This window comes from Triticum dicoccoides, chromosome 2B, assembly GCF_002162155.2.
Source record: "Triticum dicoccoides isolate Atlit2015 ecotype Zavitan chromosome 2B, WEW_v2.0, whole genome shotgun sequence".
NCBI lineage: Eukaryota > Viridiplantae > Streptophyta > Magnoliopsida > Poales > Poaceae > Triticum > Triticum dicoccoides.
Genome location: NC_041383.1, coordinates 489,177,502 through 489,193,740, shown reverse-complemented (window position 1 = coordinate 489,193,740; position 16,239 = coordinate 489,177,502). Strand labels below are relative to the sequence as shown.

The window sequence follows — 16,239 nt, the reverse complement described above, 5'->3', positions numbered from 1 at the left end:
TGGATGCCACAGTACGTTTGCCCGCAATTTCGAAAGCGGCCAAATTTGTTCGGAATGCTACAGTGTACCGCCGCTACAGTACCAGGGGCAAAATCGTCTTTTCACGTGCCGCTTGACAGTCAACTAACGGTCAAACTGACCATAGTGGCATATCTGTATGCGGTGCAAATTTTCAATGGCATATCTGGGAGAGGGAAATTTCCAATGGCAAATGGGAATACGGGCAAGTTTTGAGTGGCATATATGGAATTGTTACGGTAGCTACTTTAGAGCAAAAAATAAACAAGTTGCAGGGATCTAGCAGAGATGCAATTGTTACCATCTTGTAGATCACATGAAAGTGATCAGTATTGATATAAGGCACTAAGCCATAGGATGAACAGAACAATAGTTATAGCCTTTTGAAAACAACTAAGTGATGTTTAAAAAACTGACGAATTCTCAGACAGTCAAATTTCAGGTATTTTTTCGGGTATTGTTAAATCTTTGAAAAATCTTAGAAAATAATCGGCATCTCGGATGAAAAAGTTTTATACATGAAAGTTGCTTAGAACGACGAGACAATCAAATTACGCGGTCCGTTCGCCCGCCACACGTCTCTATCATAGCAAACGGCGAACCTTTCCCCTCCGGTTCATCTGTGTGACAGACGTCCGGAACCGGGAAAACTTTCCCGGATGTCTTTCCCCTTCGACAGTATCACCTAGCACTGCGTTAGAACACCTCTAGCACCGCTTGTTATGTTGCTATGCTTATGTTTGCGTGTATTTACTGTTTCTTCCCCCTCTTCTCTCCGATAGACCCCGAGACTGCTGTTGATGCCCCTGTGATCGGCTACGTCACCGACTACACTTCTTCCCTTTCAGCGGAGCTTTCAGGCAAGCCCCCCTTTTGATCATCCCGATATCGCCCATTCCATTCTATCATGCTTGCATTAGATTTTGCTACTGTAATTGATTGCTCCTATTCTAATGCATAGCCTGCTTTTGTACCTGCTATTGTACCTTACATGCTTACCCTAAACTGCTTAGTATAGGTTGTTTAGTGATCCATCAGTGACCCCCACCTTGTCCTTGTTGCCCCTGCTTCATCATCGATGACTCGATCAACGTGATCGACGACCAGAGCCCGACACCTCACATCACATCACGCCCCTTTTGTTGCTCAACGCTGTAGAGTTACCATCGAGTGTCGAGGGTGATACCTCACACATCACTCCCGATGAGATCTCTGCAGTGTAGCTACTCGGTCATAGTCATCGCGGGTGATTCCTCCTTGACCACCCCCGATACGACTTTTTCGTGCAACCCCTCAAGTGTGAACCTCGAGGGTGGTTCCTCTTACGTTCACCTTGATGATTACATCGAGTGGAATCCACCGAGGGTGATTCCTCGGGTTTTCCCTTTGATGTTTGGACACACAGTTACCTTGACTTTACTTGAGACCATTGATGAAGTCGGGTCGGCCCTGAGGGGTACCCGCGAGTTGATGTGAAAGTCGCGCGGGCCCGGAGAGCACACGCGAGTTTTCCACATGGCACGGCTAGGCAGTCTGGGCCCTTGCCGTAAGTCCACGAGACGGGGCGACGGGGTCACATTATCGTTAGTCTCTGCTCGTCTCCACGAGCCCCCAATGCACTAACAGGTTTGGGTATTTGTTCTGAGTTGGCCTCTGGCCTTTACGCACTAACCACCACGCGAGAATAGTTATGGGCCTCGACGTCGCAGTATCAACCGAAGCTTTGTTAGACGTCCAGTTCAGCAGTGCGGCACAGTCGGATCGTGCTGTCCATCCGAGGCGGTACTGGTATTCACCCTACGCGCAATGACCCGGAGTGCTGCGGGCGATGGGCCCAAGACCCCGGAGTGCTTAGGACGTAGACCGGCGGGGACCTCTCTATTGAGCCTAGGTAGGCTGCGACGTGTTGATCTTCCGAGGCCGGGCATTGACCCTAGAAAGGTGTGTCCGGCCAGAGTGATCGTGCGTGTTGGGTAACGTGGTGCACCCCTGCAGGGAAGATATATATTCGAATACCGTGTCCATGGTAATGGACGTTCAGACTTGTTCCTAATCTTATATAACTAGAAATGGATACTTGAGATATGTGATGGATATGTGGCTCCGAGATTGCTTTCCCGCAAGGAGTCGGGGAAGGATCTCTGGGCGTTAATGTTACAACATGTTTGATAATTATAAACTGCTATTCTTTACTCTTCTACATGCTGCAAGATGCTTGGAGCTGCTTGAAGATGCTAGTCTTTGATAGGCTAGGCCTTCCCCTCTATTCTGGCATTCTGCAGTTCAGTCCACGGATACAAACCTTCCATTTGATACCAGTGCATACTTAGTATAGATCTGATGCTTGCGAGTACTTTGGATGAGTACTCACGGTTGCTTTGCCACCCCTGTTCCCCCTTCTTTCTTCTTTCCGGTTGATGCAACCAGATGGTGGATCCCTGGAGCCATATGCTACCACCGATGCATACTACTACATGGAGACCGCCGACGACCAGGAGTAGTTAGGAGGTCCCAGGCAGGAGGCCTTGCCTCTTCGATTGTGTTGCTTTTGTGCTAGCCTTCTTAAGTCATCCTTGTTTAACTTATGTCTGTACTCAGATATTGTTGCTTCCGCTCACTCTTATGTATCGAGCTATGTATTTGAGCCCTCGAGGCCCCTGGCTTGTAATATAAAACTTGTATTATTTTATTTGTGTCTAGAGTTATGTTGTGATACCTTCCCGTGAGTCCCTGATCTTGATCGTACACATTTGCGTGTATGATTAGTGTACGATTAAATCGGGGGCGTGACACCGTGGGCAGCGTCGGTGCCGAGATAGGGACAATAACGAGGCGGGACGAGAGGACGAAGCTCTACCTGTCATCGACCATGATGGCCAAATCGGACGGGGGGCACTGCCACTGAGGATGTTGCCGCGGACAACAGCAGGAAGCCACCTCGATCAGGCCATTTGGCCCGCCTTCACCCGTAGTGTCATGCAGCCCAGCAGAGTCAGACATGCCCTTGTCGCACGTCTCTTATTTTTCCTCCATGTTTCTCCACCACTCATCATCAGTCTGATTTTGATCCACTATACGACCAGGTCATTGCATTGCGTCACCGCCGCTAGGATACCTGGTTGACCTTGGCCTGCACGCTCCACCTACTCCTCACAACATCTGTTGATTCAATTGTTGCACATCGAGTTGTTGTAAAGGGGAGTAACAACCTTCATGTATGGCTTTTAAATCTCTAACTCCCTTTGTACCGTTTCTACCATAAACTGCAGTGACGTCTATTTTACGATCTAGATGCTATACATACATATAGCACTATGTAAGTCCAGCGAAGTCACATACCTGGGAAAGTTTAGCGCTGGGAGTTTACTCAAGGTGCAGACATGTAATTTGTGTTGCAGTATTAATTTCTACTTTTGCATTAGCAGCGCATCAGATATATTGTCTTCTTTACATTGAGATGACAAAGGTAAGAACCTCTACGAATTTGGTTAGAGAACTGATCATACTAAGTAAGTTGATTTCAGAGTTACACATTAAGAAGTTGTTTGGTTCTCAGCTACAGTTTGCCAAGCAAAAAAATTGGCAGCCACAGTTTAGTTGGCATGTGTTTGATTTTTGCCACACTTTGGCTTGCCACACTTTATTGCCCGTATGGTCTATTTGTCATAGAGACAATTTTTTTTGCCAAAGTTTGGCGTCCAATTTCTTAGCCACACTTGTATGGCTTGCCATACTTGTATGGCTGACTACACTTTGACTTGGCCACACTAGTTTCCAACCAAACATACCATAAATCCAAGCCATCTTCTGCCGTAAAAAATTTCTTATTTTTATTTTTTTTACCTTTTTTCTTTTTATTGTGTGCTCCTCGCTTTCAAATTGTTTATTACACTACTATCCCGCTGCAACGCGCGAAATATTGTCTAGTTAAAAAAAGAATAGGTGCCACTTTTGTGCGTGCATAGAACTAGCTCGAAAGTACTCCCTCTGTAAATTAATATAAGAGCATTTAGATCATTAAAATAGTGATCTAAACGCTCTTATATTAGTTTACGGAGGGAGTACCGGATAAAGGCAACGTCTCGGCAGTACCGTAGTAGACAAATGACAGCTATGAAAAATTGTCAAAGTGGAGTATAACTCAGGTACCGGGTGAATTTGCTCAAAAACATCGGACCTATATTGTGGCCTGATTAAAGAAGCAAACCGAACTGTTCAAAAGTGGCATCAAAAGAATGTTACGCTCGGACATGCCGAAGCAAACAGAGAAGGTGTTGGGAAGTTCCGTGTTGGTGGAGTAGGAAACCTCTGTTTTTTATAGCTGAGAGTTGATCGAATGTTCTCGGTTTCTAGTTGGTTTCATGACTGAAAGCTACAGCTTTTGAAGGTGCACGTTGATGTGGCATTCGGGTTAAAAGTTTGTGCCTAGATAGCTGAAGTGCAGATTACCTAGTTGAAATCTGTATCCCCAAGAACAAGAGGCCAAGATCAATAGTTTACCTTCGCCTTTCTGCTTACATGTACGATCATTCATGGCATATATATACACACAGGGAGCCACCAGAGCCCGTGACGGGGCGCGACTTCACCGGCGACATGCCTGAGATTGAGAGTACTCCTCCCATCCGTACTGTACGGACACTATTTACCAGCTACTCCATCGGTAAAGAAATATAAGAGCGTCTAGATCACTACTCTAGTGATCTAAACGCTCTTATGTTTCTTTAACGGAGGGAGTATTTACGCAGTAGCATAATTACATTTGTGCACAGAACTGGTGCGCACTATCAGTATGCACTCATCGCCTAGAGATCGAAGCTGTGGCTGTTGAAATGGAACACGGCGCCGCCGCGGCGAAGGTTCTGCGACCTGCACTCCCTCGCCACGCTGGCCTGCAGCCCCGCCGGCCCGCACACCAGCACGCCGACGTCGGCCGCCGCGCCCCCGGCCCGCTCCGCGAACGCCGCGAATTCCGCTGCAAAGACGATCGTCCAACACAAGAGAACACATCTATCACCACATGACACATCAACAGCTGCAGCTAGTTCAAGGGCCAAGGCTAGGCGCGTTACCATGGAACTTTGGCCGGCACCCGTACCGCGTCGTCCGCATGGCGGCGAGGCTGGCCGCGGAGGCGTCGGCTCCACCAGCAGCGTTCGTTGTCTGTTCGGCGTCCGCCCCGGCACGGGCGTCGACGTCCCACCTGTCGTCCTGCATCCTCCGCTTCTCCGAGAGGTGCCAGAGGAGGACGACGAGCCCGCCGGGGAGCGTGATGCCGGCTGCCATGCACAGCAGGAGCAGGAGGCCCAGGTACCACCAGGCGTACACGTTGTACCGCTTCACATAGTACAGCTGCACCAGCACGAACGCCAGGACGGAGCCCAGGGTGGACGCGGCGAAGTACATGGCCGCCCAGAAGTTGTCCCCGGTGCCCACCAGCCCGGACATGGCCGTCCCGTTCTTGACGAATATGCCGGGGGCCTTCTGGTCATCCCCAACAATGCCATCTTCCTGTAAAGCCATGTTGCCATTGCCATGGAATCATTGACGATTTGAAGTGAACCATCCAAATCTTGTAGCCAACTGAAGCACACTGCTTCTCATGGGTAAAACGGAGAAGACAATAACTGGATATTTGGATCATCAACGATGGAGTAAATGGTCTTACCAGTGGAGGATCGGATTCCTGCGTCACAAAGGCTTGGATGTCCAGATGCAACTTGTCACAGACGGATGAGCTGATGGACTGAGCATCGACGGCCAACAGGAGAGAAAGCTCCGAGGTCTTCTTAACTGACCACAGAACCAGTACATTCTTGGGCGCGCATGGCATACCTTGCTCGATCCTGTGGATAATATCGCTCAAAATTGCCAAGAATGGCGAAATGCCAATGCCTCCTGCCACCAGGATGAGATTCTCATACCTGAAAGCACACACAATGCAAACAAAGTATTGACTTGAACTTTTCCCAATGGTGTCTGAATCACTTAACCGAAGAAAGACAAACTGAAGAACTTACATCAGGTGGTAGGGTGATTCGTGCCCATACGGCCCTTCGATGGAGGCGGTAATGCGACCAGTTTGCGACTGATCAGAGTCAGAGTCGCTCCTGGTCTTCTGCTCTTGGACATCGGCGATGATGCGCTTCAGCGTATCAGTCCATGTGCCAAGAACCTTTATGAGGATCGACATGTGGTACCTCCCATCCATAGGGCTGGAGGACACGCTGAACGGGTGCCACTGCAAGAACGACAGCTCACGCACTTGAACAAAGATGAAACTGAGAGCATTGTACCGAAGACCTGCAGAAATCCACACACAATTGTATATGTATACTCTCAGTGAGTTTGTAGTGACAGTAACCAAACAGTCATGAACGTCATGCAGGGAATGAATCTTGATCGACCGAGATCTTGACATACTTGGTGGCTTTGAGAAGACTAGCTCCACCGTTCCGCATGGCCGGCAGGCCGCAGAAACGATGTCGACTTTGGTCCTCGATTGCCAGAACCTCAGGAAGCGGTCGAGCATGAAGAGGAAGACAGCGCCGGCCGAGATGCTGAAGACGAAGTCGCCGACGTGGAGCACCAAGAACACCACGAAAACCACGTAGAGCTGGTGGGTGTAGAAGAAGAGCTCGAAGAACCTCTTCCGTACCGGGTGAAGCGATGTCACCCACATCAGCAGACCAGCCGCCAAGCTGATCACGCCGGCTAAGTTTGCTATTCCGACTTCTTTCCATTGGATCAGCTATCAATAAGGCCAAGAGTACCATTAATAGGTTCTAAGATGGATGGAGAACGCTTACAACAAACATGTTAATATGCCCTCAGTCCAAATTTGCGTACTTAACCGTCAAAAATAGATTTGCATACTTTCTTTCAGACATAAAATAGTTTTCAGTCACATATGGTCGGTCTATTATTTTCAGCACATTCTGGTCGCTTGTTTGCAGTAACAATATGACAATCACACATGACAAAATTGGCAATAGCAAATTATCACTCTAAATTGTTCTGTATATTTTTTGAACTTACTTCTTCAATTAGGCGCCCCAGGAGGGACCATGAGATCACATAACACAAGCCGTGCAGCGTAAAGAGAGCCATTGTGAGATGCCCCAACCAGACATGGTATCTAGTAGCATGCTCAAATGGAATGTCGATAAGCCGGAGAAGAACTGAACCCCTTGAGACGGGCAGGAACAGGAAGATCATGCAAAACAAGCCAACTGATCCGAAACGGAGGCCTATGAGAGCCAGTAACAACTCACTGCAAGGCAAAACTTATGCCGTCTTAGAACTGTGTTGAGATGGTAACTAATTCTATACTATTCTATACGCTATGTTTCAGCAATATCATCAGTCTCAGTAGTAGCATGTCAACTGAGCATTCTGAATCAGTTACAGGACAACAAGGTACCATCAACTCATATCAATATGTATTTGACGTATACAGATCACGAATTTAAGTTACTGCAGATATATGTGTATGTTCCATTTTGATTTCCACGTCAATGAAGTGATGGCTCTAAAAATGACCATACAATGATCTATCCTCCACCAATCTTTTTCTGAACGTAATAACTTCAGCTTGAACCACATAAAACTTAACCCCTACAAGTACTAACTAATACTTGAGGCTTAATAATGTACTGACGCCAAAATCTATACCATCTTCATTACTTTAGCCGCAGTGATGAGAATAATATGGTACTATCACTAAATAAAAATATAATTTGGTATTTTTCATGCTCGGTAACTGTAAGGATAAGAAGAGGATTAGTCGATCAGTACTGGCATGAAACATTTCTCACTTAACAGGTTTCATAATACAACATACCTGCGAGTAGTTGGGGGCAAGTGCGCTTTGGAGATGAAGCTCACACTGTCTACAACATAATAGGTCATCGAGAAGACAATATAGACGATGAACAAGACGATTCCGATAAACTCAACAGCGGAGACAACACCGAGTGGACCATCAACAAGAACCGGAAAAGTCCAGAGACGGAAACTCAGTGACCTCAGCTTCTTCTTTCTGGTAGCAAAGAGCAGGTACATAATTAGCGATGGCAGCATGAGGCAGACCACTACACTACTCTCTCCGTTCACAAATAAAATATGTTCTAGTAACCTTTTTGTGAATCAGATGTATATAGACACTTTTAGTGTGTTTGGTCACTCATTTCAGTCAAAACATGTCATATTTGTGAACAGATGGAGTACTATTTTGTTAGTTCGATTTTCTATGGTGGTTCAGTTCATCGTGCTGTTTTCATGTCAAAATGAGCAAAGCCTGTGTAACTCCTGCAATAACACCTTATACGAGAATTGGACTGCAGTTGCAAGATTTTGCTAATATATCCAGAGAATCCAGTGCTTGAATAAAAAAAGATACTCTGAATTTTTAGTGCAGGTACTCTATCAATTCAGGGAAAGAAAGGGCTCATCTGAATACTCTCTAAATAAATGAACTGAAAGCACCAAATTGCCGCAAAATTCACACAAGGAGGAATACTCACTGGACGTGATCACCCGGGAAGGCGAAGATGTACACATATGCCAGAGCTGCAATTAGCAGAATCGGCCCGCTGAAGAAAAGAAAAACGGTCCCTGCGAGAGGCGAGAAAGGGAAAGGGGAACCCCAATTAGTACGAACGAACCCGTCTCCAGAGCGATCACCTACTTTCCCCTGCCTCAGATAAGAGGGGGCAGAATTCTTGGAGGCTGCGTACCAGTGAGGCCGGTGATCAGGCCCTCCGTGCTGGTGATGTCCGCCCACTTGCGGAACGCCGTCTGCACGGGCGCGGTGGGGTAGAAGAAGATCCCCGCGGCCCAGGTGAGGAACACCGCCCACATGAGGAACTTGAGCACGGACCTGGCCAGGGACGGCAGAACGGCCGGCGAGCCCTTGCTCCCGGCGGCGGCATTGCCGACGCCCCCGTTTTGCTGCAGGAGCGGCTCCCGTTCTTGGGTCATGGTGGCTGCGAGGGGGGGTGGAGTGAACCGGCGGGAGGGAGGTCTGGCTATGGGTCTCTCTGTGCCAGGACCCGCTGCTTTATACGGTCCAGAACTCGGCGTACGAGGGTCTCGCTGGTAACGGCGACTGCGACGGACGGGTTGCGGGGTTGGGGTGGGAGCGTGCAGCAGCAGCATGCATACGCGACGCCAGCGCCATGGATAAAAATATAGTATTTTCTTTAGGCGTGAATAGATTTCAATAGATATATTGCTAGCTGTTGGTCGTTGTTAATGGCGACGGCGATCGCCGGATGGGGGCCGGGAGGGTGAAACCGATGCGTCTTTCGCACTGCTGCTCAGGTGGTCACGTCCAACGTCGGTGTAGAGAAGCGGCGAGCCACACAACCAGCGTGTGTGCCAGAACAGAGCTGGATAACCGTGAAATCAGAACAGATAAACATGGTACCTACTACGTACATCCTACTGTAGGAGAACAGAAAAACCAATAGAAAGATAATCATAGGCGGGTGCAGTCTCAGAGATCCAACCGTTTTTTTCCCGTGGATAAGATGTACACTGTTTTTATTTTCTTTATTTCTTTTTACGAAAGACAGCAACGTTGTTTTCATTTAATTAAGAAGAAGTTTTTTTAAAATTAGAAGAAGTTTTTTTAAAGGGCATGCAACCATTTTATTACTTATCCACAAAAACGTTATAAAGTAATACATCAGTGAGTCCGAAGCCACCTTCTTGGCAATATTTGTCGCTATTCCTATCCAACTCATGAAGGGGTGTCGAAAGTCTGAGCCAAATACCAAACAAACCTCGCGTCAAAGTCTAACATCTAAAATCTGAGGCGCCAACCAAGCCACACTGCCGGGTCTGGGGCACACATCGGTCTGGCGCCCTTTCAGAGGCCCCCGCCGCCGTCTTTCATCGATCCATCTTCAGAGCAGGTACTGCCGCATCGATTGCCAGGCCTGCCGTCGACGCCACTAGGGCGCCAGACAACGCCACCTCCCTACGTGCGTCCATCATCACATCCGTCACCGAGACCCTGCTGCGCCACGCCGCCGAGACTCCGCATCGTCGATGCATGACATGAAACACCGCTCCACCGCTAAAACCATCCACTGGTCCCTCAAGCCAATGCACACATCCAAGAATGACGCCCCCAAGGAGGGAACGACACAAAGAGCGCCGCCATCATCCGATCAACTAATCAAGGGTTTCCCCCGGAGGTAGCGGGAGGAGTTGGAAGCTCCACCTCGATGATGCCTTCATGAAGGAAACGATGCCAAGGGCGTCACCATCACCGGCTCCGGCCACCAACCGAAGACTAGGTTTTCACCCGGACCTGTCTCAAGAAATCTAACCGACAACCTGTGCACAGTCCCAGCCGCCTCCAAAGCCCCAAATCTAGCCATCTAGATCCGGCGACCATCCACATCAGCACTGCCACCATGGGAGCCCTGGCACATCGGCAACTGCCTGTGAGTGCCACCACCGGAGCCTGGGAGGAGGGCTGCCACCCAGCCTCACCCAACCACGAGAGCCGCCGAGAGGTCTCCCGCACGCTTGTCACCATCTCTGATCCAAACCAATTCAGAGCTAAAGCCACCAGATCACTGGTGCAGATCCACCTTGGACAGGGACAACACCACGCCATGCCGTCGTGGGCAGCCTGAGCTTCACCTGCCGCCACCTTCCAGTGCCTTCGCCCCGGGATCCATGCCGAACGTCGTCTCCGCCACCGACCACGTTGTCGAGAAGAAGTGAAGAGTACAAAACCATAAATGAAAGAGAAAACTATGTCGAGAAGACAACAAGGTAAGTGTCGAAAAGAAGAAGGAAACGGATGACCATCCTCTCCACTATCCTCACTTTTAGAACAGGTAAACATTTGCCATTGGTCCATCTAGAAAAAAAAGAATATTTGCGGTTGATTAATACTCCTTTAAGAAAAATGACCTTTAAGTTGTAGTTTGTGACACTTATTGTCTTGTTTAACAGAAAGTCCTACAAACGCAAGTTGCTTCTATTTTTTACCCCTTCTAAAATTTTGCTCCGGTCTATCAGGTGGGTCCCACTGCCAGTCTGGTGTGGCGTGTGGATTCAAATGCCAGATTCGTTGGGGTCTTCCAATCAACACAACATTTTAGACTGCTGATGGGGGTGCATGGTGAGCTTTATCCCGGCTAGTTGCCGCTACTAGGGCCGGACATTTTTGTTTAAACACGGGGTATTGTGAGGCGGTAGGGGCTAGTCATCGCCTGAGTGTGATATGCCGGTGAAAGAATGAGCATGGTTCAGCAACACAACCCCCTTCGGCTTCCTTTGTGTCGACCTCTTCGTGCACCCCGTGTCCCATGTAAACTAATAGAGCAACCATAGTGTCGATCGCACATCAACATCAGTTATCGTCACCACTTCCTCTATTGCCATTTTGCCTCTAGCGTCGCTGCTCTAGAAACACCAACCTTCGCACGCGATGAAAGTGAGAAACAATTTAAGAGGTGCGGGAAGAGTATACCAAGTTGATTGTCCTTAACCAACTCGCCATGTGCCCCATTTGTCGCTCCTGGAAGCGCCCCCAAGGAATGATGTGCCACCTATCTAGCATTTGACTCATGGCTGCGTCGGACCGAAGGCAAACCCTACTTGATAGAATGGGCAAAATTTTGAAATTGGTAAAAACTGGAACAAACTTGATTAAATGGGGTATCATGGAGGGATTTTTTAATGTGTGCTAGATAAGCTAAAAAAGTGTCACAAGTAGCAACTTAGAGGTAAAAGACTGGAATTCTCTCAAAAACTTCATTGCATATATAGCCACTATGAAAATAATGTAGGTTCTTCATAATTCAATGCATCCACATCTTATACTAGCCTTCCTATCTATGTTGATACACCACATTCGGCTGAGCATATAGGCCACATTAACTCGATACAAATGAGAAATGTACAGAGGACAACATACAGACCCTAGCAAGCGTGAGGACCAAAATGAAACATTGTCTGAGTTTAGGGACTAAATTTTACGGCCTCAACAAGCTGGATGGATGTAAATGTATTGTACTATATGTTTTCCACACCATCTATGGATGGCAATTAATTGTTCTCTTGTGTGTTTTGTGTTTTGTTCCACCAACATTATGCAATAACAACAATCACACCCCTTCCTCAACTTTATTCTCACCACCAATGCTTCATATATTTTTATTGAGTGTGAACATGAGAAGAGGAGATCGTCAATGAAGCTACCAGAGCTAGGGTCCATGCCCTCGCATCTGCAAGACGGGCTTGAGAAGATCAAGGAGCAGCTCTGGTCCTCTAGGAACTCCAAGAAGCAGGCAATGAAGGAGGCCGAGGAGCCCATGGCAAGCGTTAGCATAGATCCACGACACCCATGCACAACTGACCAAGCTCTCCTTCGTGGTGGGGACCCATATTTTCAAGCTCAGACGGCTATCGTAAGATTGTGATTGCTTGTGGCGGTTAAATCAAGAGGTCTTGTAGAAATACTTGGCACACCTCATCATCATGGCCCGCATGGACTGCAAGCAAGAGGTTTTGGAGGCGATGGCGACCATCTATGAGCTCAGGGTGAATCACAAAAAAGGCGAGCGACGATTGTGGCACATGCACGATCATTGCACAAGAGTGGAGTCGACAACCGGAGACGAGACGGTCACCATTGACTTGTTGCTCACCAACAACTCCGGGCTGGTGGAATCTTTAGATATTGTCGTCATGGAGCATGAGGACTCATGCGCCAAGCTCAAGGACCTCAAGGAGGAGGCATCAGTAACAACGTAGGCAACGCGATTCTTGCTCAGAGGACTCAATTCATGTCGAGCTGAGGTTGGTGCTAGAGAACGTGGATGCCAGGTTCAAGAAGAAAATACTTTTAGCACCATGGAGGCGCAATGCACATACGAGTGTATGGACCAGATAAAGGAAGAGTCCTATATGCAGTAGTGCAAGCTCATAGTGGCGGGAGCAAGCACCAAATCCAAGGTCATCTTCCTGAAGGCACTCCAACTCCTTTCGTGGTGTTCTTGTGTTTTGGCCCCTCCATTTTTCATCTTGATATGTCATGTTGGACAAAGCACGTACATTACGTTAGTATGCTATGTGTGAGAACCTACAAAGGATCGTATGTGGATTCCCTTTAGCAAGTCCGAAGACCAAAGTGGAGGAAATGGTTTTAAGGACTAGGTTGCACCTCTTTGATGAATTTGATGATATTACAGTAGATGCATTTAACTCAAAGAAATTATAGTTGCAAGTAATTATATGACAATAAGGGTCTACACTTTTTTTTTGCGGAAAATACTTTGTACTTCCTCCATTCCATAATGTAAGACGTTTTTGCAAACTAACATTACCTGCAAAATCGTCTTATGTTATGGAACGGAGGGAGTATTACTCAAGTAGCCATGCTACACTCACGATTACATTGTTCGACAATTGTATCGGGTCCAGAACCGAGCGTAACATCGGTTCTACCATAACTAGCTAGAGAATGACTAACAGAATATGTCGACGGGATATGGAGCAATCACTAGTAGAAAACATGGCTTTCGTTCGGCCAGAAAAGAGCATTAATCCCGGTTGCATTACGAACCAGGACTAATGTGAGCATTAGTCCCGGTTCGAGCGGCGAGGACATCGTACAGGCATTACTCCCGGTTCAAATGGGACCTTTAGTCCCGGTTGGTGCCACGAACCGGTACTAAAGGGTGCGATGCCCATTAGTACCGGTTCATGGCACGAACCGGTACTAAAGGTCTAACCTTTAGTACCGGTTCGTGCCACGAACCAGTATTAATGGGGTTGAGACCTTTAGTGCCGGTTCGTGCCACGAACAGGTACTAATGGTGCAATTTTCGAATCCTACCCCCCGCGCGTGTATCGCCTTTTCAGTTTTGTAAAAAGCAAAAGAAAATGATAAAAACTTCAAAAGTTAAAATCCTTCGAGATGTAGTTATGTTACCACATCTACTAGTTAGGAAAATTTAAAAACTTAAATTTGGACATGTTTTGCAAAAAGTGTAGGGAAAATGTAAAACGGCTATAACTTTTACATACGATGTCAGAAAAAAACGTATAATATATCAAAATGTTCAGCACAAAAATCCGCATCAGATTTGATAGCACACAGCTTGCTTGCAAATTTTTAGAATCCTCAAACTCTAAAAGGAAAAAAAGTTATGCTCAAATTTCAGTTTTTTTGAATTTTTTTAAATCTGGTCAAACTATGGTCAAACTACTTATTCAAGAAGTATTAGTGTTGCTAAATAATTATTCAAGAATATTAGTGTTACTAAATAATTATTTCCTTTTTTTTTGAATTTTGGTCAAATCTGGTCAAACTGTGGTCAAACAATGGTCAAACTACTTATTCAAAAAATATTAGTGTTACTAAATAATTATTTCAGGTTTTTTGAATTTTGGTCAAATCTGGTCAAACTGTGGTCAAATTATGGTCAAACTACTTATTCAAGAAATATTAGTGTTACTAAATAATTATTGTTTTTTAGAACAATAGTTTCAAACTCAAACAGTGAAATGTGTGACTTCATGCTCAAGCTAAATTCCTGAGGGTTAATAGGATTGACATCTTACTATTGTCAGGAAAACAACAAGTGCAGACTTGGGAACGAGGGGGAATAGAATTCGAAAGTTAAGCATGCTCAAGCTGGAGTAGTGAGAGGATGGGTGATCGTTCGGGAAGTTAGATGATTTGGGATGATGAGGGGTGATTAAAGATTAGAGGTTAAATTGAGCAGTGATGAGGGGTGATTAGAGATTAGAGGTTAAAATAATTCAGAAATTTGAAAATAAATTTTTTTTTTCAATAAAATAAAATAAAATTTCCTTTAGTACCGGTTGATGTTACCAACCGGGACTAAAGGTGGACCTCCAGGCAGCGGCCACGTGGAGGGCGGGACTATAGGCCCTTTTTCTACCAGTGAATGGAGAATGGCAGACGCCAAATGCATAGAGCAACCCTTCGGGGACATGACGTGAGAGACCGCACTCAAGCATCCACACCTGGGAGCAAAGCCTCTCTCAGGGATTTGCTGTAATTTTCTTTCAATCATTTGATCACTTGATCTGAAACATGTTGTCGCTTTCTTCTGCTAAATCAATGAAACACCAGCACTGAGCTGGATTCTTCAAAAAAGAAAGACTAACAGAGTTATTTTGTCCACTAACATGAGTATTACGGGATTTCTTTGTTCCATGGGAAGCTTGATCTCATAACACAATTTTTACCAATAAGTATGGCCATTTATGCCCTAGAAAAAAAAACAATAGACGCCTACTTTGTCCCAAACAGATTGAAATGAATGGACTGAATTTTCTACTACAAAATGGCCTCACGGACAAAAATCATCCATGAGAAAAGAGTGCCAGTAAAAACCAATCGTTGCTGGAAAAAAAATATCTGTTCACCTGATTAAAAAAAACTCAATATATGGATAATCAGCATGTCCCTCTGTCTGTGTCTTTCTCGCCATCAATAAATAAATGATATAAAATGACTCTGGAACTGTAATCCACTGATGAATTGGGTGAAGGTCGTTCCATCCAGTTACTTTAGCGCGGTGAGCGACAAGTGCGCACGGATTTTTCTCCTGGCCAAGACTCGACGGCGACACGACGCCGTGGCGTACGCCACCAGTTCTCCGGCCCCTCCGCGCCTCCGCGGTGACTGCTGCCTATTCATCCACCCGTGGGGCCGATACGAATCTCCCTTCGACATCACATGAAGCGGAGGTGAAAGGTAGGGCAGTGGAGTCTACATCGGATCGGAACCTGTGTGGAGTAGACGAGGACGGGCGGGTCCCACCTGTCGCTCGCCGGGGCACCCTGCCAAAGAAATGCGGATCGCCCCGTTGCATCGTATGGGTACGAACCCACGCGAGACCACACATTGCATGCCAAGCCCCTTCCGGAGGCAAAATTTTCGTGTTTTGACCCTTTTCACGTATAAAATCGGAATCTGACCCCTATTTCAAAAAAAGTTGATATATGATCTTTTTCCTACCGCAAAGGGGCTCGGCGGTAGGATTGTTTAGCCTACCGCCGAGGGCCCTGGCGGTAGGGAACTAATCCACGTCAGTTGTCCGCCGTCCCCATCTGTCCTCCTCCGTCTAACCCTACCGCCGCAGGGCAGGGCGGTAGTCTGTCTGACCCTACCACCAGCTATCCCGGCGGTAGGGTGTGGACAGTTATAAGCCCCTT

General features: G+C 46.8%; 1 protein-coding gene across 1 annotated transcript; it reads right to left on the bottom strand.

Annotated features, from left to right (window-relative positions):
* Positions 1–4,483: 4,483 nt before the first annotated feature.
* Positions 4,484–9,055, bottom strand: LOC119364390 (ferric reduction oxidase 7, chloroplastic-like). The gene is made up of 9 exons (XM_037629870.1): positions 8,757–9,055; positions 8,544–8,634; positions 7,862–8,059; positions 7,057–7,291; positions 6,442–6,769; positions 6,039–6,321; positions 5,687–5,942; positions 5,091–5,529; positions 4,484–4,993 (listed from the first exon to the last, which is right to left on the bottom strand). The coding sequence occupies exons 1-9, from the start codon at positions 8,998–9,000 to the stop codon at positions 4,824–4,826; spliced, it is 2,244 nt and encodes a 747-aa protein (XP_037485767.1). The 5' UTR covers positions 9,001–9,055; the 3' UTR covers positions 4,484–4,823.
* Between the last annotated feature and the right edge of the window lie 7,184 nt (positions 9,056–16,239).